At 37.7% G+C, this 26551-nt stretch overlaps 1 protein-coding gene across 2 annotated transcripts in view; it reads right to left on the bottom strand.

Moving 5' to 3' along the window:
* The window catches only part of TOMM70 (translocase of outer mitochondrial membrane 70), a 38569-nt gene that overhangs the window by 4325 nt on the left and 7693 nt on the right, over positions 1-26551 (bottom strand). For both annotated transcript variants that reach the window (XM_058437581.1, XM_032150309.2), the window contains exons 2-11: positions 18955-19128; positions 18368-18494; positions 16632-16741; positions 13482-13630; positions 9509-9716; positions 6829-6963; positions 5348-5455; positions 4412-4528; positions 1214-1311; positions 210-332 (exon numbers count right to left, since the gene is read on the bottom strand). In XM_058437581.1, coding sequence (XP_058293564.1) covers positions 210-332; positions 1214-1311; positions 4412-4528; positions 5348-5455; positions 6829-6963; positions 9509-9716; positions 13482-13630; positions 16632-16741; positions 18368-18494; positions 18955-19128 — 1349 coding nt within the window. The remainder of the gene's footprint in view (positions 1-209; positions 333-1213; positions 1312-4411; positions 4529-5347; positions 5456-6828; positions 6964-9508; positions 9717-13481; positions 13631-16631; positions 16742-18367; positions 18495-18954; positions 19129-26551) is intronic.

Here is a 26551-nt window from a genome sequence, read left to right as displayed (position 1 = left end):
CTGGATGCTTCTTTGGGGGAGGGTCCAGATTTTCTGGCAACTTAGCTACCAATCCTTATGTCACTGCCTAAGCACATTTTTTTTCCAACATGAATAACACAGGTGAAAAGAGGAAAGAACATAACAGACTTTAACATGTACATAATAAGAACAAAAAGCTAAATATCTATGGAGCTACCATACATTTCCTAACAGACTCCAGAAGTTACCTTTGTACTTCAATAGTTCCCATGGTTTCATAGGCAAAATCACATTTATTGTCAATTTCAATAGCCTTGCTGATAAGTTCCAAACCTCTATCCAGATCTTGCTTCCACTGAAGTTGAAGTAAACTGCAAATGCAAAAAAATAGCCAGATGTGACCATGGCCCAGTATCAGTAGGAATACACATACATTAATATGACTCAATTTCTGCCTTCAATGAACTTACAAGTTAACTTATAAGGAAAAACAAAACCTAAAGCAATATATAATCAGCATCAAATTGTGTTTTTTTTCCCTCAACTTATATTGGTTTGCTAGTTTAAGTTCCTTATTACAAAAAGTGTTCAATGGTCTAGGCTCTATTACCAATCTTGCATCCCTTATTTTTCACTTTATATAAATTTAAGTGAAGTTTCTTAGGATAATTCAAGTATGCAAGGACACAAACACTTGTGTATGCTTCCTATTTTGATATAAGCAACAGCTGACAGGATGTTCAGTTTGAAATTAAAACCTTTACCATAGAGCAAGAATAGTACATTAATTTCTTTTTGTTTTTTTTGAGACAGAGCCTCACTCTGCCGCCCAGGCTGGAGAGCAGTGGTGCAATCTTGGCTCACTGCAACCTCTGCCTCCCGGTTTCAAGCGATTCTCACTCCTTAGCCTCCTGAGTAGCTGGGAATCGGGCATGTGCCACCACACCTGGCTAATTTTTTGTAGTTTTAGTAGACACCGGGTTTCACCATGTTGGTCAGGAGGGTTTCGAACTCCCAACTTCAGATGATTTGCCTGCCTTGGCCTCCCAAAGTACTAGGATTACAGGTGTGAGCCACTGCGCCTGGCATCCTTAACTAATTTCTATAAGAATGAAAAGACATCCAGGAGCATTAAGAAGTTTGTCAATTAACTTCTCTACCATAGTCCCCTTCCTCAGTGGCCAAAATAAATACATTTTATTACTATGCAAGAAATTTATTATCTCATTGGAACAATCACAAAAATACATACCCTTTATGAACATATGTTGTGGCATTATCTGGTTCCAAATCAATACACTTATCATACATTTCATCAGCTTTACCAAACTGTTGTTGATCTGTTAATGCCTATGTGAGGAGATACTTCAGTTATATTAAGGTAACTGTCAACCTAAGCAGTTAGAAGTATACTTATTATTCATTATAAAAATTTACTTCATTTATTCATTATTACAAAATTATCGTGTTTTGGGGATACAGACTGATTTACATTTTACATCTTAATTATCGGAGTTTTTAGGTGGCACTGCTATAAATATGAAATCTTAACTGTCCTCTTTCTTCAGCAAGTGGTTAGTTATATGCCATAGCAGATAATTTCTGGTAAACTGTTCAATACAGATAATCCCATTCTTTTTTTTTTTTTTTTGAGACGGAGTCTTGCTCTGTCGCCCAGGCTGGAGTGCAGGACTACAGGCGCCCGCCACCACGCCCGGCTAATTTTTTGTATTTTTAGTAGAGACGGGGTTTCACCGTGGTCTTGATCTCCTGACCTCATGATCCGCCCGCCTCGGCCTCCCAAAGTGCTGGGATTACAAGCGTGAGCCACCGCGCCCGGCCTATAAGATGACTTTTAAGAACTATGTGAGTCATTATATTTAGCTGTATGGCTCTTAGTCTTTTCATATCTAAAATAAGCCAACTTAAATGAAATATTTTAAAAATCACTCTTAAAAATATCAAAGAAATATAGTCAGCACATTTTCTTTATAATAAAAATCAGAAAGATATAGAAAGTAGAAATATTTTTATAGCTTCCACCATTGTGAGCATGGATGCCTTCCTGATATATTTATCTATCTCTATTTACGTCCCTATTTGTTTTCTTTCACATGGTTGAGTTCACTTTGTATACAATTTCCCCTTTAATAATAGGCAGTGCTGTATCTTGCTTTGTAACTTTAATGTATTTGTAACTTTTAATGGCTACATAATATACCATTAAGTGAGTGTACCACAATTCTGCAAACATAATTCAATCTTCTGTTAACATTTAGGATTTTCCCCAATTGTTTGTCATAGTTAACAATAACGTAATAAATACTTATTTTGAAAACAAAAGCAGCGGCTATAATCAACTATTTTAAGACAAATCCCACGGCTGAAATGGAAGGCACAGTTCTGTGGATATCAGACTATGCTCAAGCTGTAATTTTGCGAGTTGGCCAGCATCTACGCCAAAGTTTGAGGGCCAAAAAAGTTACACTAAGTATATATACACACACATACACATACACACACACGTACTATATGCATATATAAAGTTACATATACTATATAGTGAAGCAAAAATTAGAAAACAGACCAAAGAAAAGAAATTTGAGTGCAAACTGACTGTAATAATGCTAATACTGATGAGAAGACAGCTCATACAAACCAAACCTATCTTGAAGGCAGAACGGTAATAGGGAAATATGCTATTGGGAAAGTTCTGCAGAAGAGTTGTTCCCCAGTAGTGTTTGCTATTCGGTGGCCTTTGCTCTTCTAGATGCTTAGAGAAATCTGCACCAAAAAAGCCCTTCTGAATTCCATGACAATGATGAGGATGTTGCTGTCATTTCCTGGTTTGTTACTAATTATAAGGCATAAACTCAAGTGTACCCATTCATAGGATTAAAATGTACACTTTAATGTAGTTATATATAAGACCTACCTCTAAATAACAGATCCAACACAAATCAACTTTCTCATAGTTCCACCCTCAATAAACCCTTAAAATCCTTGTGAAATTGTTCTTATAACCTGCCTAGAGATACCATGAAGGAAATTAAAAACAAAATAAGCATCCTTAAGAATGGTTTAAGGAGAGGGGTCAACCAGGGATGGTATTTTTTTTTTTTTTTTTTTGGAAATGGAGTCTCACTCTGTTGCCCAGGCTGGAATGCAGTAGTGCAATCTCAGCTCACTGCAACCTTGGCCTCCCGGATTCAAGCGATTCTCCTACCTCAGCCTCCTGAGTTGCTGGGATAACAGATGTGCGCCAAACCACACCCAGCTATTTTTGTATTTTTAGTAGAGATGGCGTTTCTCCATGCTGGCCAGGCTAGTCTCAAACTCCTGGCTCAAATGATCTGCCTGCCTCAGCCTCCCAAAGTGCTGGGATTGCAGGCAGGAGCCACCACACCCAGCCAGGGGATGGCAATTTGTTATCGTTTCCTATTTCTGTGCTGTGGGGAAAAACCCAACATGTCTTTTGTAATTAAAAAGAAAAAAAAAGAAAAATAAATTATATAGAGCAGCAGTCCCCAACACTTTCCCAGCACTTTTGGCACTACGGACCGGTTTTGTGGGAGACAATTTTTGCATGGATGGGGGTGGGAGGAGGAGGGATGGTTTTGGGATGAAACTGTTCCACCTCAGATCATCAGGCATGAGAATCTAATGCTGCTGCAGATTTGACAGTGACAGGAGATGGAGCTCAGGTGGTAATGCTTGCCCAATGCTCACCTGCTGTGCAGCCCCATTCCTAAGAGGCCATGAAGCAGCTGTACCCCTGATACACAGTATTGAGATGGCTAGTTTATGTAGACACCAAAACCAATTTTCAGCTTTAAGAAAGAAAACTGAGTCATTCAGAGATCATTTATTTGAGGGGAAAATGTATGACCGTCACTACAAGAAGCTAATCATTTTCATTTAAATGGATGATTTAAAACTAAGAAGTTTTCAAGAATTTCAGACTACAATAAAAAAATTCAGTTTTAAATCCTGCTTTCCATAACTTCAATCCTAAACCAAGAGAGTTTCAAGAATTTTAGATAAAGCAAAGATAAATTAAAATAAACTGTTATAACAACCTAGCCATATAAAAAGGCAGTGACCAAATAGAAAGAAAAGCCTTTCCGTGGATATTTTCTCCACCAATTGCATACGGTAAATTTTCCTAAGGTGATTACTTTTTGCAAAACCAATCCAAATGAAGACAGGAGAGAAATTCTCACCTCAAGCTTCCCCATATTGAGTTTAGGGCCATGATTTCCAAATTGTGTAACAAAGGAGCCTCTTCTGAGGTGATTCAGGACCAACCAGGGGCCATGAGAATCAATTCAGGAACAAAGCCACCTGCTTCCAAAGAAGCTGCAACCATGATAGCACTGCTTTCTGATTTCCATACTGAGATTTAGCATATGCATACAGTTATTTTTTAAAAACCTGAAAAAACATTTACCTGGGCGTATAGTGCATAGCCTTCGGCACACCTTGGAAATTTCTTTATGACCTCTTCAAAACCTTTCATAGCTGCTTGGATTTGTGAAGAGTTGTTTCCCGTATATGCCTGGCGGTACTATAAAAAATCAAAACAGGCCTGTCAAATCAAGAACTCAAAAACTCACGGAATGTTAACATAAACACACAAAATTACATAAATATTTCCAAAAAAACAGGTGATGTGCTAACATAATCTGCAGCATCCAAAAGGGTTCCAAGTAGGTATCTCAGCAGCAGAGAGGCAAAGGTTATGTACAACTAGGACTCCATGGCCACTATACAATTTCAAGATGTTCAATACTGTAGAAGAGGGCATACTAATTTGTAAGACGTGAACTTGGCAATAAATGAATTTTAAATCTAGTAAAATTTTTGTCATTTTTTTCATTTATAATATATATTTGTGACACAATTTCTTCCTTTAAACTGAAAATTCTTTTAGGACTCTAGCCATACAGCTAACTGGAAGTATCTTATTTTACTATAAAAATTTTTACTTAAAAAAAAAAAAAAACACAACCTTTTGAGCTTTATGTTTCTGAATATTAAGAAATAGTTCTATGAAGCAGGGGTGAGAGAGCAAGTTACATGGTGTCATGTTTACAGAGTATTTCCTCAAAATGTTTTTGCTCTTTGTATTGATTTACGGTGAAGCAGGGAGACCAGTTCTGTTTAGGGAAGTATAAAATCAGGGACAAACATCTGTGAAGATGAACTCAAACAAATGTCCAGAGAAATACAAGAGCTAGGTATCAATCAGCACCTTTTTTCCTCAGTAGTTATCCTTTGGGAAAGAAAGAAAGAGAAGACTTTGTAGACAATGAGATACTCATTTTTGTTGACACTGGAAAATAAAAGTGATGTTTAGGAAAATACAAAAGAAAGTAGTACCTACCAGTGCAAAACATTTCTGTGCTTGTGCCAGAGCAGACTCAGGTCTTAACCTAATACATTCATCAAAATCTGCCACTGCTTCTTCAACTTGATCAAGGAGTATTTTCAGCTAAGAAAAAAATACGTAAATAAATGTAATTCAACTAGGTGCACCAGTTAAGTATGTTCTGTGTCTCATCTCTATTATTACATCTCAGCATAATGCTGAGCATGTAGTAATTATTCAATATATAATTACTTTCTAGAAACAGCAAATTTAAAAATCTTGAAATTTAAAAGGCAAGATGCCAAAACATAAAAATGGTATCCAACTTTTAGAAAGTATTACAAGCCAACCATTTCTGCACTGCAATTCTGATCACTATTAAGCAAGAAACCTCTTCTTCTAGAAAACTAAACATCTTGTACATTCTAATATCAAAGCAGGCTAGACATCAGATAATTACCTTTCAAATTAATCTTCAGACACTACCAGTAAAGATCAAAATGTCAAGAATTTTAAGAGGTTATCTCAACACTTAACACCTTTCTGAAAGAAATACAGTCATGCATAATTACATTTCAATCAACAGACCACATATACAACAGTGGTCCCAAAAGATTATAATACTGCATTTTTACTGTACCTTTTCTATGCTTAGATATGTTTTAGACACACAGATACTTACCATTGTGTTATACCTGCCTATAATATTTGGTATAGTAACATGCTATACAGGTTTGTAGCTTAGGAGCAACAGGCTACAACATACAGCTTAGGTGTGTAGTAGGCTACACCATCTAGGTCTGTAGAAGTACACTCTATGATGTCTGCACAAAATCACCTAATAATGCACTTCCCTGGCAGGACACATGACCCTATTAGGTAAAATTCTCCATTAGAAAGAACTTTGGCTCTTCTGTTATTATTAATGCATAGCCCACACTTTCTACCATAATGCGTTCCAAGAAGCCATGTTAAGCTTGTTATAAAGCCATGTTTTCCCCACCTGAGGCAGTAATTGGAAACTGTTTCTTCACTATATATTTCTACTAAAAAACTAATATGCCTGTTATAAAACTTCAAAAGATAAATATATTTATTTTTACTATTTGGACAGTCCAGACCATTTCCTTATAGCAAGAAGCTCACAAAAATCATCCTGTTGATTCTAGAATTAACTCACATTGCTTACTAAATGTTATTAATGTTTTACTCATTGAAACCTATGAACCAGAAACACCAGAAAAACAAACTTGAACTGGTAAACCAACAGTTTTGCCTTCCTTTACTCTTTTTTCATAAGTAAATACCAAAATTAAAGACAAATATTCAAGACAGACTAAACAAAGGCCAATTCAAACTGTAAACCACTGTGATACTTTGTTCATAGCTATCAGAAATTATATAAGAAAACTCAAGAAAATTACATAAGAAATTCTCAAAAATGGTATCAAAGCTCAATCCACAAGTCAGACCTCTAGGCAAGAAAACAGACTTACCTGTCCTCGGTGGTGATAAACATCTGCATTCTGAGGATCAATGTCAGCAGCCATGTTAAAATCCTGAGTGGACAGCAAAGGCTGCTGCTGTTGCATGTACATGCTGCCTCTTTTGATGAGAGCATTTGCTCGAAGCTATATACCCCAAGTGAGGAAAGGTTCATCATTACTTTTTTTTTCCTCCAATCTAGTTTCTGTAAATTAGCAGCTTTTTTCTATAATCCACATATCACAAAGGTCACCCTTTTAAAGTATGTATGTCAGCTGTTTTTAGTATATTCACTAAGTTGTGTGTTGACTACCACTATCTAATTCCAGAACATTTTCATCACCCTTAAAAGAAACTCCATACAAATAAGCAGTCACCCTCCATCCCGCCTCACCTCCTACTCTTCAGCCCCTAGAAACCATCAACCTATTTTCTATTTCTACGGATTTGTATATTCTGGATGTTTCATGTAAGTGGAATCATACATTTTATATATATAGTCTTTTGTGTCTGGCTTCTTTGATTTAGCATAATGTTTTCAAGGTTCATCCATATTGTAGCATGTATTAGTTTTTCATTCTTTTGTTATGCCTGAAAAATATTCCATTGTACAGATATCACATTTTATTTATTCATTCATCAACTGATGGACATTTGAGCTGCTTCCACTTTTTGGCTACCATAAATAATGCTGCCATGAACATTCATATACAAGGTTTTTAAAAAAGCTTTTTTAAAATAGAGATGAGATTTTGCTATGTTGCCCAGGGTAGTCTAGAACTCCTGGGTTCCCAAAGTGCTGGGATTACAGGTGTGAGCCTCCACACCCAGCTCTCATGTACAAGTTTTTGTGTTAATGAATGTACTAAATTCTCTTGGGTATATACCTAGGAGTGGAATTACTAGATCATATGGTAACTTTCTGAGGAACTGTCAAACTAATTTCCAAGAGGGCTTTACCATTGTATTAATATATTTCCACCAGCAATGTATGAGGGTTCCAATTTTCCACATCTTCAAAAACACTTATTACTGTCCATGTTTTTTATTAGAGACTTATTGTCTTTTTGATTATAGCCATCCTAGTAGGTGTGAAGTGGCATCTCACGGTGGTTTTGATTTGCATTTCCCTAATGGCTAATGATGCCAACCATCTTGTCATTTATTATTGGTCATTTGTATATTCTTTGGAGAAATGTGTATTCAGATCCTTTGCCCATTTTTAACTTAGGCTGTCTTTTTGTTGTTGAGCTCTAAGAGTTCTTTATTCTGGATACAAGCTCCTAATCAGATATATGATTTATGAATATTTTTCCCATGTTGTGTGATGTGTTTTCTCTTTCTTGATGGTGTCTTTTCACACAGAAGTTTTGTTTTGTTTGAGACAGGATCTCTGTCACCCAGGCTGGAGTACAGTGGCTCAATCACGGCTCACCGCAGACTCGACCTCCCAGGTACAGGTGATCCTCCCACCTCAGCCTCCTGAGTAGCTATGACTACATGCACATGCCATCATGCCCAGCTAATTTTCAGGCATGAGCCACCACCCCCAGCCAAGCACAGAAGTCTAATCACATCCAATCTATCTTTTTTTTGTTGTTGCTTGTGCTTTTGGTGCCATATCTAAGAAACTACTGCTTATCTAAGGTAACAAACATTTAGTCCTCTATTTTATCCTAAGAGTTTTATAGTTTTAGCTCTTACATTTAGGGCTCTAATCCATTTTGAGTTAATTTTTGTGCATGGCGTATGGTAGGCATCATTACTACTTGCCATTAAAAATCATGTGATCATGAAAACAGTACGTTTCTTTAAAATTTTTTTCAAAGCAATAATACATACATATAGAACAAATAATAACATCCTCCACAATTATAACAAAAACATATAACAGTTGTAATCATCAGGAAAATCAGCAGAAAATAATATTAAAGATAATATTATGAGGGTACCTTCAATTTGAAAATCTCATTTTGAAAGAAACTTTTAACAATATTTAGGTCTTAAAAACAACTTTTATATCCCCCCAAATATAGGAGAGGAGACAGGCTATAGAGTTCATTTAATGCAGTGAGGAAACAGGTCACAGAGATGTTAACAAACTAATAAGTAATATAGTTAATTGGTGGTTAAATTCTGTTTTGTTACACTGAATAGAATGTAACAATTCAACAGATGCCCGTGAATCTTAATTATGAAATGTGTAATACATAGCACATTAAGAATACTTAGAAAATGAAAGGCTGTTCCAACTGTACAACTGCAAGACTTTTGGCATATTTATACATTCTATTTTTAGAACCTTTCTGAATATATTAATGTGTTTTTATTAAGTGTTTTATAACCTGGTGCTATATATTACATGTTACTTACAGCATTATCTACAGAATTGCTATATCACCTTTACCACTGCCCAAATACAGTCTAATATAGTAGGCAGTGGCTACAGGGAGAAGATGAAACTACCAGATGCTATAGGAAAAAAAAATTTCCTTTCCTAAATAAAGATAAATATCATTGATATTTATGTTTTCAGATTCACTGCACCAACTACATTATTAAGAGTAGTTTCTTCAAAAACAAAAACAGCCCTTGAAATGGCAGTTGAAATGCTTTAAAAAATCTGGCAAAACATAATGAAAGGCATCACCTTCTATTTAATAATTTCTTCACACACATTTTTTAATGTACCTTCACATTAGCTTCTTTCAAACTGATGACTTTATCTAAATCTGGTTTGGCCGCATTGGCATTGCCAATAAGCAGGTAGAAGGTAGCTCGTAGTAGTAATGCTTCTGCCATGTATTTGCCTTCAGTATCTATTTCTTTTGAGCATTCACTTATGATTTTATCGTAGTTTTCTTCTTCCATATACTGTTTGGCCTTTAAGTATCCAGAACTGAAAATAAAAACAAACATAGGAAATGATTTACTAAGAAAAAATTAAATGTGACTGGGTGTGGTGGCTCACACCTGTAATCCAAGCACTTTGGGAGGCCGAGGTGGGCGGATCATGAGGTCAGGCATTCGAGACCAGCCTGGCCAACATGGTGAAACCCGTCTCTACTAAAAATCCAAAAATTAGTCAGGGGTGGTGGCACATGCCTGTATCCCAGCTACTCAGGAGGCTGAGGCAGGAGAATCACTTGAACCTGGGAGGTGGAGGTTGCAGTGAGCTGAGATGGTGCCACTGCATTCCAAGCCTGGGAGACAGAGTGAGACTCCATCTCAAAAAAAAAAAACAAAAAAACAACAACAAAAACAACAACAAAAACAAACAAACAAAAAAACCAAAAAACAGAAAGAAAAGAAAATAATTAAATGTTAAAACATGCCACATTTGGCACACCGGAGTTAATTAAGCAATTGTCTATTTCCCCTTAACAAGATAATCAGCCAGTGTGGCATGGAGTTGGGGTGGGACGGGTGGTGCAGTTAAACAGATTAGGATTTTTGATGTAGACGGGGATTTTCTTGAAACCTTGGACGAGGAGTTTTAAAAAGGAAGCAGCAGAGTCCTGGGTAATACCTCAGCTGAGACATTTAGATACTGAAAAGATGAGCTAATGAAAGAGAGACTGATCTGCAATATGGGTAAGGATCCTGTCTTATTCACCTTCATATCTGAGGCACATCAATGGTACTCAACAGTTGTTTAATGGCTAAAAGAAGGAACAGGGAAATAGGAAATAAGTGAGTTTAGAGTCACAGAAGCTAAGGCAAGGGGTGTGAGCAGACCTAGAATTAATAACTGAACTTATTGGCCGGACGTGGTGGCTCACGCCTGTAATCCCAGCACTTTGGGAGGCCGAGGCGGGCAGATCACGAGGTCAGGAGATCAAGACCATCCTGGCAAACAGGGTGAAACCCCGTCTCTAATAAAAATACAAAAAAATTAGCGGGGCGTGGTGGCAGGCGCCTGTAGCCCCAGCTACTCAGGAGGCTGAGGCAGGAGAATGGCGTGAACCCAGGAGGCGGAGCTTGCAGTGAGCCGAGATCGCGCCACTGCACTCCAGCCTGGGCGACAGAGGGAGACTCCGTCTCAATAAATAAATAAATAAATAAATAAATAAATAAATAAATAACTGAACTTATTAAAGAAGCAAATTTAGAGGAAGACTCTTCCATCAATTAATACTTTAAAAAACACCCTTCTCTATGTTTTAAAAAGCAGTGAGCACAGTATCTCTTATACTTCTTCTAAGATGATGACTTTTATGGAGATGCTTGTAGAAGTAATTTTTTTTAACTGAAATTTGTACTAGGTGTCATGAGGTATCTTCCAAACATAAGGCATTGTAAATTAAAGTACATTTTCTTATTTCAGTTGTTGTATCTGTATAGAGAAAACTGGCAAATGACTTAAAAGTTACATCAGGCCAGACACGGTGGCTCATGTCTGTAATCCCAGTAGTCTGGAATGCTAATGTGGGAGGATCACCTGAGCCCAGGAGTTCAAGAGCAGCCGGGGAAACATGGCAAGACCCCATCTCCATAATTAAAAACAAAAAAATTAGCCAGGCATGGTGGTGTGCACCTAGAGTCCCAGCTACTCAAGACGTTGAGGCGAGAGGATAGCTTGATTCCCGGAGTTGGAGGCTGTAGTGAGCTATGATCGCAACACTCTATTCCAGCCTGAGTGACCCCCCATCTCTCTCCTTTTTGTTTTTTGAGACAGAGTCTTGCTCTGTTCCCCAGGCTGGAGTGCAGTGACATGATCTTGGCTCACTTCAACCTCTGCCTCTGGGACTCAAGCAATCTTCCCACCTCAGCCTCCCCAGTTGCTGAGACTACAGGTGGACACCACCATGCCAAGTTAATTTTTGTTATTCTTCTGTAGAGACAGGGTTTCTCCATGTTGCCCAGGCTAGTCTCAAACTCCTGGGCTCAAGCAATCTGCCCACCTCAGCCTCTCAAAGTGTTGGGATTACAGGCATGAGCCACCATGCCTGACCTGACCCTGTCTTTTAAAAAAAAAAAAATTAAAAAAGTTATGTCAGTCAAAAATCTTATAAGCTCTATGCTAACCTCTCCTGTAATGACATTCCAATGTTGCCTACATTCTAGTTTTGTTTCTCAGGTCACCAGGCTAAGAAAACACAAACAGGCCAGGTGCAGTGGCTCACACCTGTAATTCCAACACTTTGGAATGCCGAGGTGGGCAGATCACCTGAGGTCGGGAGTTCGAGACCAGCCTGGCCAACATGGTGAAACTCCGTCTCTACTCAAAATACAAAAATTAGCTGGCGTTGTGGCATGCGCCTGTAATCCCAGCTACTAGGGAAGCTGAGGCAGGAGAACTGCTCGATCCCAGGAGGCAGAGGTTGCAGTGAGCCAAGACTGCACCACCACTGCACTCCAGCCTAGGTGAAAGATACCTCAGTATCAAAAAAAAAAAAAAAGACAAAAGAACGAAAACACAAACAATGATTAAATCACATTAGAAGTAATCCCACTTACTGAAGAACATAAGTGCTAGTTATTTATAAGCATGATTTCTACACCTCACAATAACCTTGTAAGGTAAATATTATTAGCTCCATTTAAAGGATGATAAAGCTAAGGCTCAGAGTAAAATGGAATTTAAAACTTGGGTCCAATTCCAGCTAGTGTGCTGATGATAGGTAGCTACGTCCTACCATCTCTCAATAAAGCTTTTAGAAAAATGGTATTAAATTCATTATAGTTCTTCTGGGACAAGGACTATTTCTTAACCAGAAGAAAAAGTATTTGCATAACTGTCACAAGAGCTAATACATCTTAAACATTTACTTCCCAACTACAATCTTCTCAAAGATTGTGTATCAATGAACTAAAATTTGTACACTGCAGTATAATTATGCACAGTATCTTCTCTTAAAAGGTCACCAGCAATGGTAGAAAAATTGGAAGATAAAAATCAAAAGCAATTTGTTTCTTCAAACCCTCCAATATGCTGAAGATGCAAAACCCAGTTATGCACAGCTACTAGAACAGTATTTCCTTTTCTTCTTAACTCGTTAAAAAAATCATGTTGATAATAATATTGTACCTTCTCTCAGAGAGGAGGGCTACCCTTGACAGAAAAATACAAGTATTGATAAATATGAATGGAATAAAGCAGGCTAGATGGTTTATATGACATTATATCACTAGGTCTCCAGCTAGAAACATAGTATCCTGTACTTTGGTTTCAGCTCTCTACAGGCTCCAACAAGAAGCCCTCCAAATGGGCATCTTCCTAGACAACCAGAAAAAATCTTGAAAAAATTACCTCTTTGGGTACCCCTAAAAGTATCTGTTTATAAATTAAAAACTTCCCTGCACTAGACCATCTGCATGTTGAGCTATACAATAATTTTCAAGTTATTGCCTCTATTCAAACACAGTCAGCTACTGGATTCAATGGGAGTCCTTTTGAGAAGATCATATAGGACCTTGAGTAAAAGCAGGGTAGACTCCTGGCAGTAAAACCTTGAGTCACCAGAGAAGTAACAGATATATGCTAGAAAGAAAAGTGTTTTTATAACAATAATATTATGTAATTTTTAATTATATTTCTGTCTATCTCTATCTGTAGATAGATAGCTGCTGTTGTGAGATGGCTCAGAACCCATATGGGCCCTAAGGAAAGTTCAAAGCAGCCAAAACACCACTAAGTAGACACTATGCTTGACATACTTACTTTTCTTTCACTTCTAAAGCCTCCCCTTCCTTGTCTTTATCTTCATCAGATTTCTCTCCTTTAAGCATGGGCTGGGAAATGATATCATCCGTGAAAGAACTGAAGTAAGATTTGATAAACTGTGGAGATGGCATCAGAGGTTCACGATTCTGAAATTTAGTCATGTTTAAAGACATGAGAATGGGAAATACTAACCAAAGAAGCAGGTACATTGTAGAACACTAAGAATAACTGTCATAAAAATTGGATTCTCATTTTCAAGTAACTAAAATTAAGCTCCAAGCCACAGAACAAAAGACAGTGGAAAAGGTGAAGCTGCCAGTCCCAGCTGTTTAAAGCAGGTTTTAAATGAGAGCCTTTTCCCTCTACAAAGATGTAAGACCACATCTTACACAGGTGCTGAAAACATTAAGTCCATTTACCTTGGGCTTTCATCTGAAGACCTTTATTACAACTAAGTGCCACTGAAAACCATACTGAAATCACATTTCCTGTTTTGATTATTTATTTGAGGCACAGCCACTCAATTCACAATTATGGGAGTATTTTGTTCCCCCCGAAACACAATTACCATTATAAAGTTTTAAATAAAGTGGGAATAACACACCCAAAAGGCTCTCATAATGTATTTTGAATGCTTTATCTACAAAATTCAGCCCAAAGAGTTTAATGGAAACATGGGATTTTTAATTTTTTATGTATAACAAATATCATTACTGTTATTTTGGTAATGTCTTCATATTTGAAAGAAGAAAAAAAGGAATTGGCTTTATAAGTAAATTATCTAATCTAGGATAGATGAAAGTGGGATAGAAGAGAACTAAAAAGGAAACCTAGGCCGGGCGCAGTGGCTCACGCTTGTAATCCCAGCACTTTGGGAGGCCGAGGCGGGCGGATCACGAGGTCAGGAGGGAGATCGAGACCACGGTGAAACCCCGTCTCTACTAAAAATACAAAAAAATTAGCCGGGCATGGCGGCGGGCGCCTGTAGTCCCAGCTACTCGGAGAGGCTGAGGCAGGAGAATTGCTTGAACCCGGGAGGTGGAGCTTGCAGTGAGCCGAGATTGCGCCACTGCACTCCAGCCTGGGCCACAGAGCAAGACTCTGTCTCCAAAAATAAATAAATAAAATAAATAAATAAATAAAAAGGAAACCTAAGAGGAAACCCATATTGATCTATGGGCACTCTTTGGGGAGAGATTCAATTTGTTTTAATTTAGGATAATAAAATAAATATTTTAAGTCAAATGGTCACCTGTCAAGTGATAAATATGCCTAACTTTAGTACTTTACTAAAGACACTCTGAGAATAAATACATAGTGGCAATCATTTACCATTTTAGGGGAAAAGCTTAAACAGAAATTTAAATAGCACTTACCTGAAGCTAGATAAATCATTAATGTTTTTTGGTTTCCTATTTCAGCTTTGAAATGAAGCTATCACCTCCCTGCCTTCCATACAGGGTTATAAATTTAAAGTGAAAATAAACTGTTACAAGAAAGGGATTTAAGTATCAAAGGACCAGGATACAAATTCTAGTTCTGCCACTTATTAGCTATGTGATATTATGCATGTCATTAAACTTCTAGTATCAGTGTTCTCATCTCTAAAATGGCAACAGAAATATTTGCCTTATTTATCTTATACGGTTGTTATAAAAAAATCAAAATAACAATATGGAAGGTAGTTTGTGATTTACAAAGTGACAAACAAACAGATTAGAAAATGTGGAAACTGATCTGTAACCTATGTAAATATACATTATTTTATATTTTCTTACCATCTTGCAATCCAACCAGTCTAATTACTCCACACTATGTACAAGGAAACTAGGTTCCTTCGAGGTTCAATTTATGGTGTTTTACAAAGTGATTTTGAGAAACAGTAGTCCCATGAGATGCTTGAGAGAAAAAAAAATCCATAGTTTAAAGAGACTGGGGCCAGGCGCAGTGGCTCACGCCTGTGATTCTAGCACTTTGGGAGGCTGAGAAAGTTGGATGGTTTGAGCTCAGGAGTTCGAGACCAGCCTGGGTAACATGGTGAAACCCTGCCTCTACTAAAGTACAAAAAAATTAGCCAGGCATAGTGGTGCATGCCTGTAGTCCCAGCTACTCGGGAGACGAGGCACGAGAATTGCTTGAACCTGGGAGGCAGAGGTTGCAGTGAGCCAAGATAGCAACTGCAGTCCAGCCTGGGTGACAAAGAAAGAAAAAAAAAAAAAGAGAGACTGCGAACCACTACAGCTATACCCCTCTTAGAGATTCACAACACACCTTAGTAGATTATTAAAGTCCTGCAGTGAAGAAACTTGTTTTAACTGTTTCACTCAGCTAATATCCAGAGATATAAAATTAAAAATACAGATTACTAGAATCAATTCAAGAAAAAAGCAAGTTATTATTAAAGGAAGAAGGAACAATTACCTCGCTATTACTGGGATTTAACAGTGAATCTCCAGTGATGTTTAGTGATGCCTATGGTACTCTCTTTACTTACATCTCACCTTGGGCACTTAACTACCGCATGCCTTTTATACATAGTAACAGTCAGTCTCTCTCACTAAATTTTAATTCTCTAAGGGCAAGGGCCATGTCTTTGAACCCATCCCTCCAAAATGCCAAACATATAGCTTTGTTTAATAAATGACTGTTGAATTAAACTATCTGTTAATAATAGCCTAAAACTAGTGCCAACTTACTCAATACACCTTTAAAAACTTTAATAATATAGAAAAATATTTTTCTGTAAAAGGCCAGATAGTAAATATTTTAGGCTTTGGAGTCTATACAGTCTGTCAAAACCATTCAACTCTGCTGTTGTATCTCAAAGGCAGCTGAAAACAACATGTGATTGCACATTATTTATAAAAACAGGTAGCAGACTGGATTTGGCCTATGGGCCATAGTGTGGCAATCCCTAACACAGATGAATTCCAATATTCTCCAGGTAGAGTAATGGACAGAGCATATATTCTTACTGAAGAAGGACAAGCCATAAAAGCCCAAGGTAATAGGAAGAAAAAATATAACCCAGTTCTAATTGCAGTTGTTGCCATTACCACTATGCCTAAACGTAAGCAGCATAAATTAGAAAATACCCTTCACAATGTACACAGTACTCCCTCTATTCCCCAAATCAGATCAATTTACCTTGTATTTTTCTTTGGCTTTCTCTTTTCCAAGGAGTTTAAGAACTTTATCGGCTAACAGCATGCTTTGTTGATTTTGGAACCCTTCTAATATACACACAGCAGTGACATCTAGAAATGATGAAAAACACAAGGGTAAATATAAAGTTATTACAAAGATGTTCAGCAGCATCAAATGAGTACAATGTAACTACAGAAAGCCAAACTAAATTCATGGCCAAATGGGACTGTTTCATTTCCAATTAACTGATTCTTAATAACTAATTTTATATTCTCTATGACCAAACTGAAAGCTCAGAAAGTCACTCTACTTCTCTGGGGTTTGCTTTCTTTAACTGTGAAATGAAAGGGGCCATGCTGCATGATTTCTGATGTTTCTCACCACTCTAACATTCTCTTCTGGCTAGCAACTCTAAGGTGTATCAACATAGTGTGGCTCTCTCATGTCTGGTTTTGTTTATAGGCCTCAGAGTTATTCCCTGTCTCCAAAGCCATCTTGCCACAGAGCTCTCAAATAAATCTGCCTCAATACCATTGTCATCTGGTTATGTCACAGCTCAAGATGCATGCAGGGGTTTGAAATTAAAAAGTAAGTGGTTCCTTAACCTCTCAGCCTTTCATTCAAAGCACTCAAACAATGGACGTCTCGTCTCTTTCTGAATTAAATTTCTTGCAATTCCACATCCTTGCTCCACCAAACAAGTCAATCTGCTGATATATTCCCCTGATAACCACGGCTAGTGCCAATGTCAATGTCTTTTTTCCCATCCTGTTTATTCTATGTGACACTTCGATCAACCTCCTCTCTGCCAGTTATTATGTTAGTAACTTCAAGGTCTGGTTCAAAACTCAGGATTCCCTTTTCTAAAACAACACTCTTCCCACACACTACCAAAGTATGTGCCACCACAAAACCTCAAATTTTGCTAAAATGTTCTCTAAAATGCCCTCATTTGGTAATCTACACTTTTCTTTTCAGAAAGGGGCCTTTTCCTTTTACTGATGCTTTTAAAGCAGACAAATATGAAGTGGAAAGAACTTTTAGATTGTAGAAAATTATGCTTTGGTTTTGCTTCATGTCACCTAGAAGAATGTACTTCAAAGGCCAGAGGTATACTGTTAATTGCAGCTTTGGAAGCAGAGAAATGGTCAATCAGAGACCACAGAATATTTATGGCATTTAATGAGAATGACAAATTCACTTTGATGCTTTGTACCAATTACGTCATTTCCAATTAGGTGTAAATTAGGTATAACACAATAATTTCCAATTGGGTATAAAATAATGTTTGAAAATACCAAGGGCAAAAAACAATGTTTTCTTTAATGAATCATCTCAAAGCTATGTTTATACATATTATAAACACAGCTCTCAAAGCTATATTTATACATATTAAATGAAATATGTAGAACCTTAGAAACACTATCACTTGCTAAAACCTCTTTTCTGATTTCCTTATTCAGAGAATTATACTAATGCTCATTAGCTGCTAAGTTTAAAATGTGTAGTACATAAACTCCTAATCTTAATAGTCATTTAATTCCATAGTTGAGAACAGAGACAATACTTAAGTATCAGCAACCTTACTTTAAACTAGAAGACACAATCTTAATTGCAAAGGAATCCAACTTTTAAAAACAACTGATTCTTGCACTCACAAGGCAGTTTCATATACATTTACCAATGACTACAAAATGGTAAGTAATTTTCTTATGTAAACACAGAATTACCCTCACCTTCTAAACACTCCTTCTTATTGTCTAGCTTCTCATGGGCTTTTGCACGTCTAAAGAGAGCTTTCACATATTTGGGATTAAGTTCAACAGCCTTTGTACAATCTTGTGCCACTTCTTTCCATTTTTGCTGTAATTGAAAGTATTTAAAAAAAGTCACACTAAAGAAAGTACTATTCAATAGAAATCACTTTAAACTTAATAGGCTGAGTATTAAAAGTCCTAGAATAACAAAGTATTCCTAATACAAAGAGTTAATATCTGCAATACATTACAAAAGCTCATATAAATATCAAAAAGTTAAAGAAATAGCCTCAAACTGTTGAGGACAATAGAGTCACCAGAAACTTTCTATACTATCTAATTTTATAAAATGTGAAATATACTTAACTTTGGAGTATATCTGTAGTCAGCAAAACTATAGAATTTGTTCTTTAAAAAGTTTTGCAATTAATGGAAATAAAAACAACATCCCATAATTTTGAAACAACTTCAAAAAATGTATTAGGTTTATTTGAGTAGCTTTAACTGAAACTTTAAGCAAATAAAGAGAAAGAAAAGGAACAGAAGAAACAACCTAGAGTACATACCAACTGTTCAAAGGCTGCAGCTCTGTTTTGATAAAATGTAGAAAGGTCGACATTCTTCTCTGTAGGGCATAAGCTAATGGCCTCAGTATAGCACTGAATAGCTTGTTCATATTTTCCTGCTTTAAAATATTTATTGCCTTTATTCTTGGCTGCTTGGGCTCTATCAAGAGAGTTCTGAAATGGGAGGAAACAATTATTAAACACTAATCAACATTCACAGACTCAGACCACAGTAATTAAACAATAAATTGATAAAAACAGGAAGACAGAATGGCTGTTTACAATGTAAGTTGCTTCATACAAATCTCTTCATGGAATAGATTCTAACTAGTAGGATTGTTGAGTCAAAAAGCATATCTTGGCCAGGCATGGTAGCTCATGCCTATAATCCCAACACTTTGGGAGGCTGAGGCGGGCGGATCACTTGAGGCCAGGAGTTTGAGACCAGCCTGGGCAACGTGTCGGAACCCTGTCTCTACTAAAAATACAAAAAATAGCTGGGTATGGTGGCACAAGCCTGCAGTCCCAACTACTCGGGTGGCTGAGGCATGAGAATTGCTTGAACCCAGGAGGTGGAGGCTACAGTGAGCCGAGATCATACCACTGCACTCCAGCCTTGATGAGAGATTGAGACTCTGTCTCCGCCACCCCCCCACGCCCCTCTCCAAAAAGCATGAGAAGTGTCTTGCTATACTGCCCAGGCTAGTCTCAAGCTCAAGCAATCCCCCTACCTCCATGTTCTAGGCAGATGGGATTACAGGTGCACACCACCATGCCCAGCTAAAAGACACAGACACACACACACACACACACACACACACACACACACATATATACATATATACTTTTTTTTTTTTCTTGAGACAGGGTCTCTCTGTCGCCCAGGCTGGAGTGCAGTGGCACAATCTTGGCTTGCTGCAACCTCCACCTCCTAGGTTCAAGTGATTCTCCTGCCTCAGCCTCCCGAGTAGCTAGGGCTAGGCTTGCTGCAACCTCCACCTCCTAGGTTCAAGTGATTCTCCTGCCTCAGCCTCCCGAGTAGCTAGGGCTACCGGCGTGCACCACCACATCCAGCTAATTTTTTTATTTTTAGTAGAGATGGGGTTTTGCCACGTTGCCCAGGCTGGAGGCTTATATGTTTTTAATTTCAAAAACACTCAGACTTTTTCAAAAAGGCTGTAGCATTTTAAAGTTTTTAAAGGATTTAAAGTGTGCAAAGGATTTCTAGGAAGCTCTAAGTATCTAAGCTCAGAATATTACATAGCTACTTTAAGCTAGCTAGTGTCAACCAGAATGTATATTTTAAAACTGATGTGGGAGGATGAAAGGAACCAAGACAAGCACATATAAATTAATAGATGAACTTAAAATCTTCCATTTGTCAGTAGACTTAATTATCCTCCAAAAGCTTTGAGACATTAATTTCAAGCATACATATGTTTCAGGACTATGAATATGTGTCAGGACTAACAGAGACTGCTACAAGACTGACAGAGAAACACCCACAAAACACCCACAATAAAGCAAAACTAGGAATCCCTTATGTAGTTGTGGGCTCTGGGGGGCAATCGTCAGGGTGATTGCTAGAAAACTTGCATTTGAGACAACCTCAACAATCCTCCCACTCCACTGGAGGAAGTAGAAATCACATTAGAGTAGGGCTGTGTCATTCAGGAGTGAGGATCTTCTACATGAGAGACAAGTGGCCAGGTACCATGGCACACACCTATCATTTCAGATACTTGGGATGCTGAGGCAGAACTGCTTGAGCCCAGGAGTTTGAGATTAGCCTGGACAACATATTGAGACATTGAGACCAGACTCTCTTAAAAGAGACAAGTGACAGTGACAGGGCATACCATACCTTGCCTCTGTTTTTTAAGAGACCACACGATCAAGAATTACTAACAAAAGGGAAAACCAACCCATAAAAAAAGAGGCCCCCAACTCAAATATAAAAGTAGTATCTGAGAAAGCAAACAAAAAAATGTAGTTTCAAAAAAATGAGAGGCTATCTTCCCATTGTTAAAAAAGGTTGCTTTTAAAGAGCACCAATTAGAAATCTTGAAAACGAAAAAAGATTATTATAATTAATTCAGCAAATTGGCAAATTTGCTATATATTAAAGGAGCGAGCTGAGGAACAAATTAACAAGTAGAGAATGGGGGAAACCTGACAGAATGCCATGGAAACAGAGGACAGGGAGGTGGGAAGTTTGGAGAAATTAAATAACATGAAGTATAAATCCAGAAGTTCCATCATTTGCCTATCTGGAGTTCTAAAAGGAAAGGCATAGAAAAAAAAAATCTAAGGAATTGGAGAAATTCTTGGAGTTGAAGAAAAATGACATGCATTTTTAGACACATCATGGTGAAATTTCACAACAAAAATCCTGAAAGTATTTAAAAAGAAAAACAATCCAGTGCCAGACTGTCACCAACATTTGGTACTAAAAACCAATTAAGTAACAATTTCGAAGTTCTAAAACAAGATTATTTTGTAACTGAAGTCTTATACCTAGCTAAACTAGCATTTGAGGTTGAACACGAGAACAGAAATAGAAATGTACAGTTTCCTTACCACTAAAAATAAACCCCCAAATAGAGAAATGACCAATACAACAAAAAGCAGAAAGGAAGGAAAAATAAGAAACAAAAAAGCAGAGTAAATATGGCAGTAATCGCTAAACATGTAAATAGTAACAATAAATGTGAGTAGTTTAGATCCCTGCATTGAAAGACTTTCAAATTGTTTAAAACCAAAACTAACTACCTGCTGCCTATAAGGCATGATGTAAAATCAAATGACATACTAAGGCCAAACAATTTTTTTTTTTAAAAAGGAATGTAAAAAGTTGTGGAAGGTGAATACTAAAAAATAAAAATTAAGGCAATATAGACAAAATACCATTCAAAAGCATCAGATGATGTCCATATAGTTTTACTGATAAAAGGTTCAATCTGCAAAAAAGGCACAATAATCATGAATCTTCATGTATCTAATAAACTCAATTAGCTGGGTGCGGTGGCTTATGCCTGTAATCCCAGCACTTTGGGAGGCTGAGGTGGGTGGATTACCTCAGGTCAGGAGTTTGAGACCAGCCTGGCCAACATGGTGAAACCCCATCTCTACAAAAATAGAAAAATTAGCCAGGATGGTGGCAGGCACCTGTAGTCCCAGCTACTCAGGAGACTAAGGCAGGAGAATCACTTGAACTCAGGAGGTGGAGGCTGCAGTGAGCCGAGATCACACCACTGCACTCCAGCCTGGGAGACAGTGTGACTCCATCTGAAAAAAAAAGAAACAAAGGAAACAGACTCAAGTATCATTGTCTCATGCACCACTGGCTCCAAGACAAAAGGTCATTAAAGTTAAAGACAAACAGTATCATCAGTATAATTACATCTTTTTCTTTTTGCCAAGCAAGTATAATTGAATTTATTTTAGTTGATGTGATTCTACTATACAATAACCAACAGTGTAGTCTTTATCCTGAAGGACCATACTGGAGACCAGTGTAGGAAACAAACAACTGTCAATCTCCCAAAAGAACTATTACTGATAGAAACACTAAAATCCCATTATGAAAATGTACAGTTATATGCCACATAACAATGTTTTAGTCAATGACAGACTGAATATACAATGACGGTCCCATAAGATTATAATGGAGCTGAAAAATTCCTATTGCCTAGTGATGTCACAGCCATTGTAATGCACTACTCATGTATCTGTGGTGCTGCCGGTGTAAACAAACCTACACGCTGTTAGATGTATAAAAGTACAGCATATACTGGGGCCGGGTGCAGTGGCTCATGCCTGTATTCCCAGCACTTTGGGAGGCCAAGGCAGTAGATCATTTGAGATCAGGAGTTTGAAACCAGCCTGACCAACATGGTGAAACCCCACTCTACTAAAAATACAAAACAATTAGCCAGGTGTGGTGGCGAGCATCTGCAATCCCAGCTACTCAGAAGGTTGAGTCAGGAGAATCACTCGAACCTGGGAGGCAGAGGTTGTAGTGAGCCAAGATTGCACCACTGCACTCCAGCCTGGGCAACAGAGGGAGACTGCATCCCAAAAGAAACAAAAACAAAAACAGGCTGGGCGCGGGCGGCTCACGCTTGTAATTCCAGCACTTTGGGAGGCTGAGGCGGGTGGATCATGAGGTCAGGAGATCGAGACCATCCTGGCTAACACAGTGAAACCTCGTCTCTGCTAAAAATACAAAAAAAATTGGCCAGGTGTGGTGGCGGGTGCCTGTAGTCCCAGCTACTCAGGAGGCTGAGGCAGGAGAATGGTGTGAACCCGTGAGGCAGAGCTTGCAGTGAGCCGAGATCATGCCACTGCACTCCATCCTGGGCAACAGAGCGAGAATCTGTCTCAAAAAAAAAAAAAAAAAAGTATAGCAAATACAATAATGTATAGTACATATACTTGAGAATGACAATAAACTATGTTACTGGTTTATGTGTTTACTATACATATATTATACTTTTTGTTATGTTAGTATACTCCTACTTTTTTTTAAGTTAACTATAAAATAGCCTCAAGGCAGGTCTTGAAGGCAAGAGTTACTCCAGAAGAAGGCTTCTTATCATAAGAGATGACAGCTCCATGCATGTTAATGCCCTTGAAGATCTTCCAGTGGGAGGAGGAGGACAGGGATACTGATGATTCTGACCTTGTGTAGGCCTAGGCTAATGTATCTGTGTCTTAGTTTTTAACAAAAAAGTTTAAAAGTTTTTTTAAAAAATTTTTTTAATAAGAAAAAGCTTATAGAGTAGGGATATAAAGAAAGAAAATATTTTTGTGAAGCTGTACGATGTGCTTGTGTTTTAAGCTAAGTGTTATTTATTTTTTTAAGAGACAAAGTCTCCCTATTTGTCCAGGCTGGTATCGAATTCCTGAGCTTAAGCAATCCTCCCACCTTAGCCTTCCAAGTAGCTGTACGTTAAGCTAAATGTTATTTTAAAAAGTTAAAAAAATTTAAAAGTTCATAAAGTTAAAAAGTTACAGTAAGCTAAGGTTAATTATTGAAGAAAAGTATGTTATAAATTTAGCATAGCCTAAGGGCACAGTGTTTAAACAGTATACTACAGTAGCATTCAGTAATGTCCTAGGCCTTTACATTCACTCACCCACTGACCAAGAGCAGCTTCCAGTCCGACAAGCTCCATGTTAAGTGCTCTAAACAGGTGTACCATTTTTTATCTTTTACACTGTATTTTTACTGTATCTTTTCTATGTTTAGGTACCCAAATATTTACCATTGTGTTACAGTTGCCGACAGTATTCAGCACAATAAAATGCAGTACAGGTTTGTAGCCTAGGATCAATAGGTTATGCCATATAGCATAGGTGCGTAGTAGACTGTACTATCTAGGTTTATGTCAGTATACTTGATGAAATCAACTAATGATGCACTTATTGGAACGCATCTCTATTGTTAAGTGATGCATGACTATATATTAGGTGGTTGGTAAATTTTTGAGCCAACAAGCAGAAAATTATTAGTCCAAAGAGTAGCAACTGCATATACACATACACATAAATCCAAAATTATTCAAGTGAGACACATGATCTAAAGTAAATACTTCAGGTAATACACCTAAGAAAACATTGGGAAACATATCTTTTCAAACAGTATGGAAGATTTCTTTCTTTTCTTTTTTGAGACAGTCTTGCTCTGTCACCCAGGCTGGAGTGCAGTGGTGTGACCTCAGCTCACTGCAACCTGTCTTCCGGGTTCAAGCGATTCTTCTGCCTCAGCCTCCCGAGTAGCTGGGATTACAAGCACACACCACCAGGCCTAGCTAATTTTTGTATTTTTAGTAGAGACACAGGGTTTCACTATGTTGGCCAGGCTTGTCTTGAACTCCTGATCTCAGGTGATCCACCCACCTCGGCCTCCCAAAGTGTTGGGATTACAGGCATAAGTCACTGTGCCCGGCCTGGAGATTTAAAGAACTAGAATAGATCTAAAAAGAACTAGAATAGATCTACTATTTGATTTAGCAATTCTACCACTGGGTATCTACCCAAAGGAAAAGAAATCATTATATCAAAAAGACACCTGCATGTGTATGTTTATTGTAGCACAATTCACCATTGCAAAGATATGGAACTGGCCAGGCGCAGTGGCTCATGCCTGTAATCCCAGCACTTTGGGAGGCAGAGGTGGGTGGGTCACCTGAGGTCAGGAGTTCAAGACCAGCCTGGCCAACATGGAGAAACCCCATCTCTACTAAAAATACAAAATTAGCTGGGCATGGTGGTGCATGCCTGTAATCCCAGCTAGTCGGGAGGCTGGAGAATCGCTGGAACCCAGGCAGCAGAGGTTGCAGTAAGCCAAGATCGCGCCATTGCACTCCAGCCTGGGCAACAAGAGTGAAATTCTGTCTCAAAAAAAAAAAAAAGATAGGGAACCAACCTAAGTGCCCACTGATAGAAGTGTAGTATATATACCCATGGAATACTACTCGGCCATTAAAAAACAAACATGAAAAATGTCTTGCAGCAACTTAGATGGAGCTGGAGGCCAATATTCTAAGTGAAGTAACTCAGAAATGGGAAACCAAATACCATTATGTTCTCACTTATAAGTGGGAGCTAAACTGCACATACACAAAAGCATACAGAGTGACAAAATGGACTATGGAGACTCAGAGGAGGAGAGTGGCAGAGCATGTAAGTGATAAAAAACTACATATTGGGTACAATGTACACTTGGGTGATGAGTGCACTAAAATCTCAGACTTTACCACTATACAATTCATCCATGTGACCAAAAACCACTTGTACCTCAAAAGATATTGAAATAAAAAATAATAAATATACCTTTTCTCTCTTCAGTGTACTGAGACTTGTCAAATGAGGCAGAACCTAGGAACATATCCCTCAGCTCTTAATGACACGAAATCTACTCTAGAAAACAGGTTATATTTTGAAATGAAAGCTACAATACTAAGGTACAATCCAGGTAAATCTAGTGGAATACAAAGTAAGAAAATCAGGTTTTGCTTAGGATAGTCAGTGAAGGCTACTCATGAGAATCCGCTCTGAAATAAAAATGACTAACAAAAGACAGGAAAGTACTCCAGGAAGGAGAAATAACCCTAAAAGGATTAGCCCACATATAAACGTCAGGAGATCAGAAATGCACCAGCCTCTAAAAACAAGTCCTGCAACATGATTACACGACTACATTGCAAAAAGCTGTCAATGATATACATCTGGTAGTAAGAAAACTATTGTAAATTCTCAGCATTTATAAAATATTAACCTGATGATCACGTATAGCCACTGTAAAAGAAAATGAGCTAGAATTAGGTACGTTAATCTGCGTGTGAGAAAATAAAATGGGTATTAATTTGTCACCGTGATGACACACTTATACCCAGTTAAAATATACCTGAGGTGGTTTGATGTTTCTCTTAAAACGGTTTTATTGTTTTAAATTTCTCAAACTCAAAAAGCATATATTATACTTGAATCACAGCTTTATAGAAGTAGCAAATAACTCTGGAACACTTACTGTATGAGAAACAATGTTTCAATACTTATTGACCAATTGTTACTTTCTTTTCTTTTTTTT

Source organism: Hylobates moloch, unplaced genomic scaffold (genome assembly GCF_009828535.3).
Source record: "Hylobates moloch isolate HMO894 unplaced genomic scaffold, HMol_V3 SCAFFOLD_4, whole genome shotgun sequence".
Lineage (NCBI taxonomy): Eukaryota > Metazoa > Chordata > Mammalia > Primates > Hylobatidae > Hylobates > Hylobates moloch.
The sequence above is the reverse complement of the archived record's forward strand: the minus strand, read 5'-3'. Positions and strand labels throughout refer to the sequence as shown.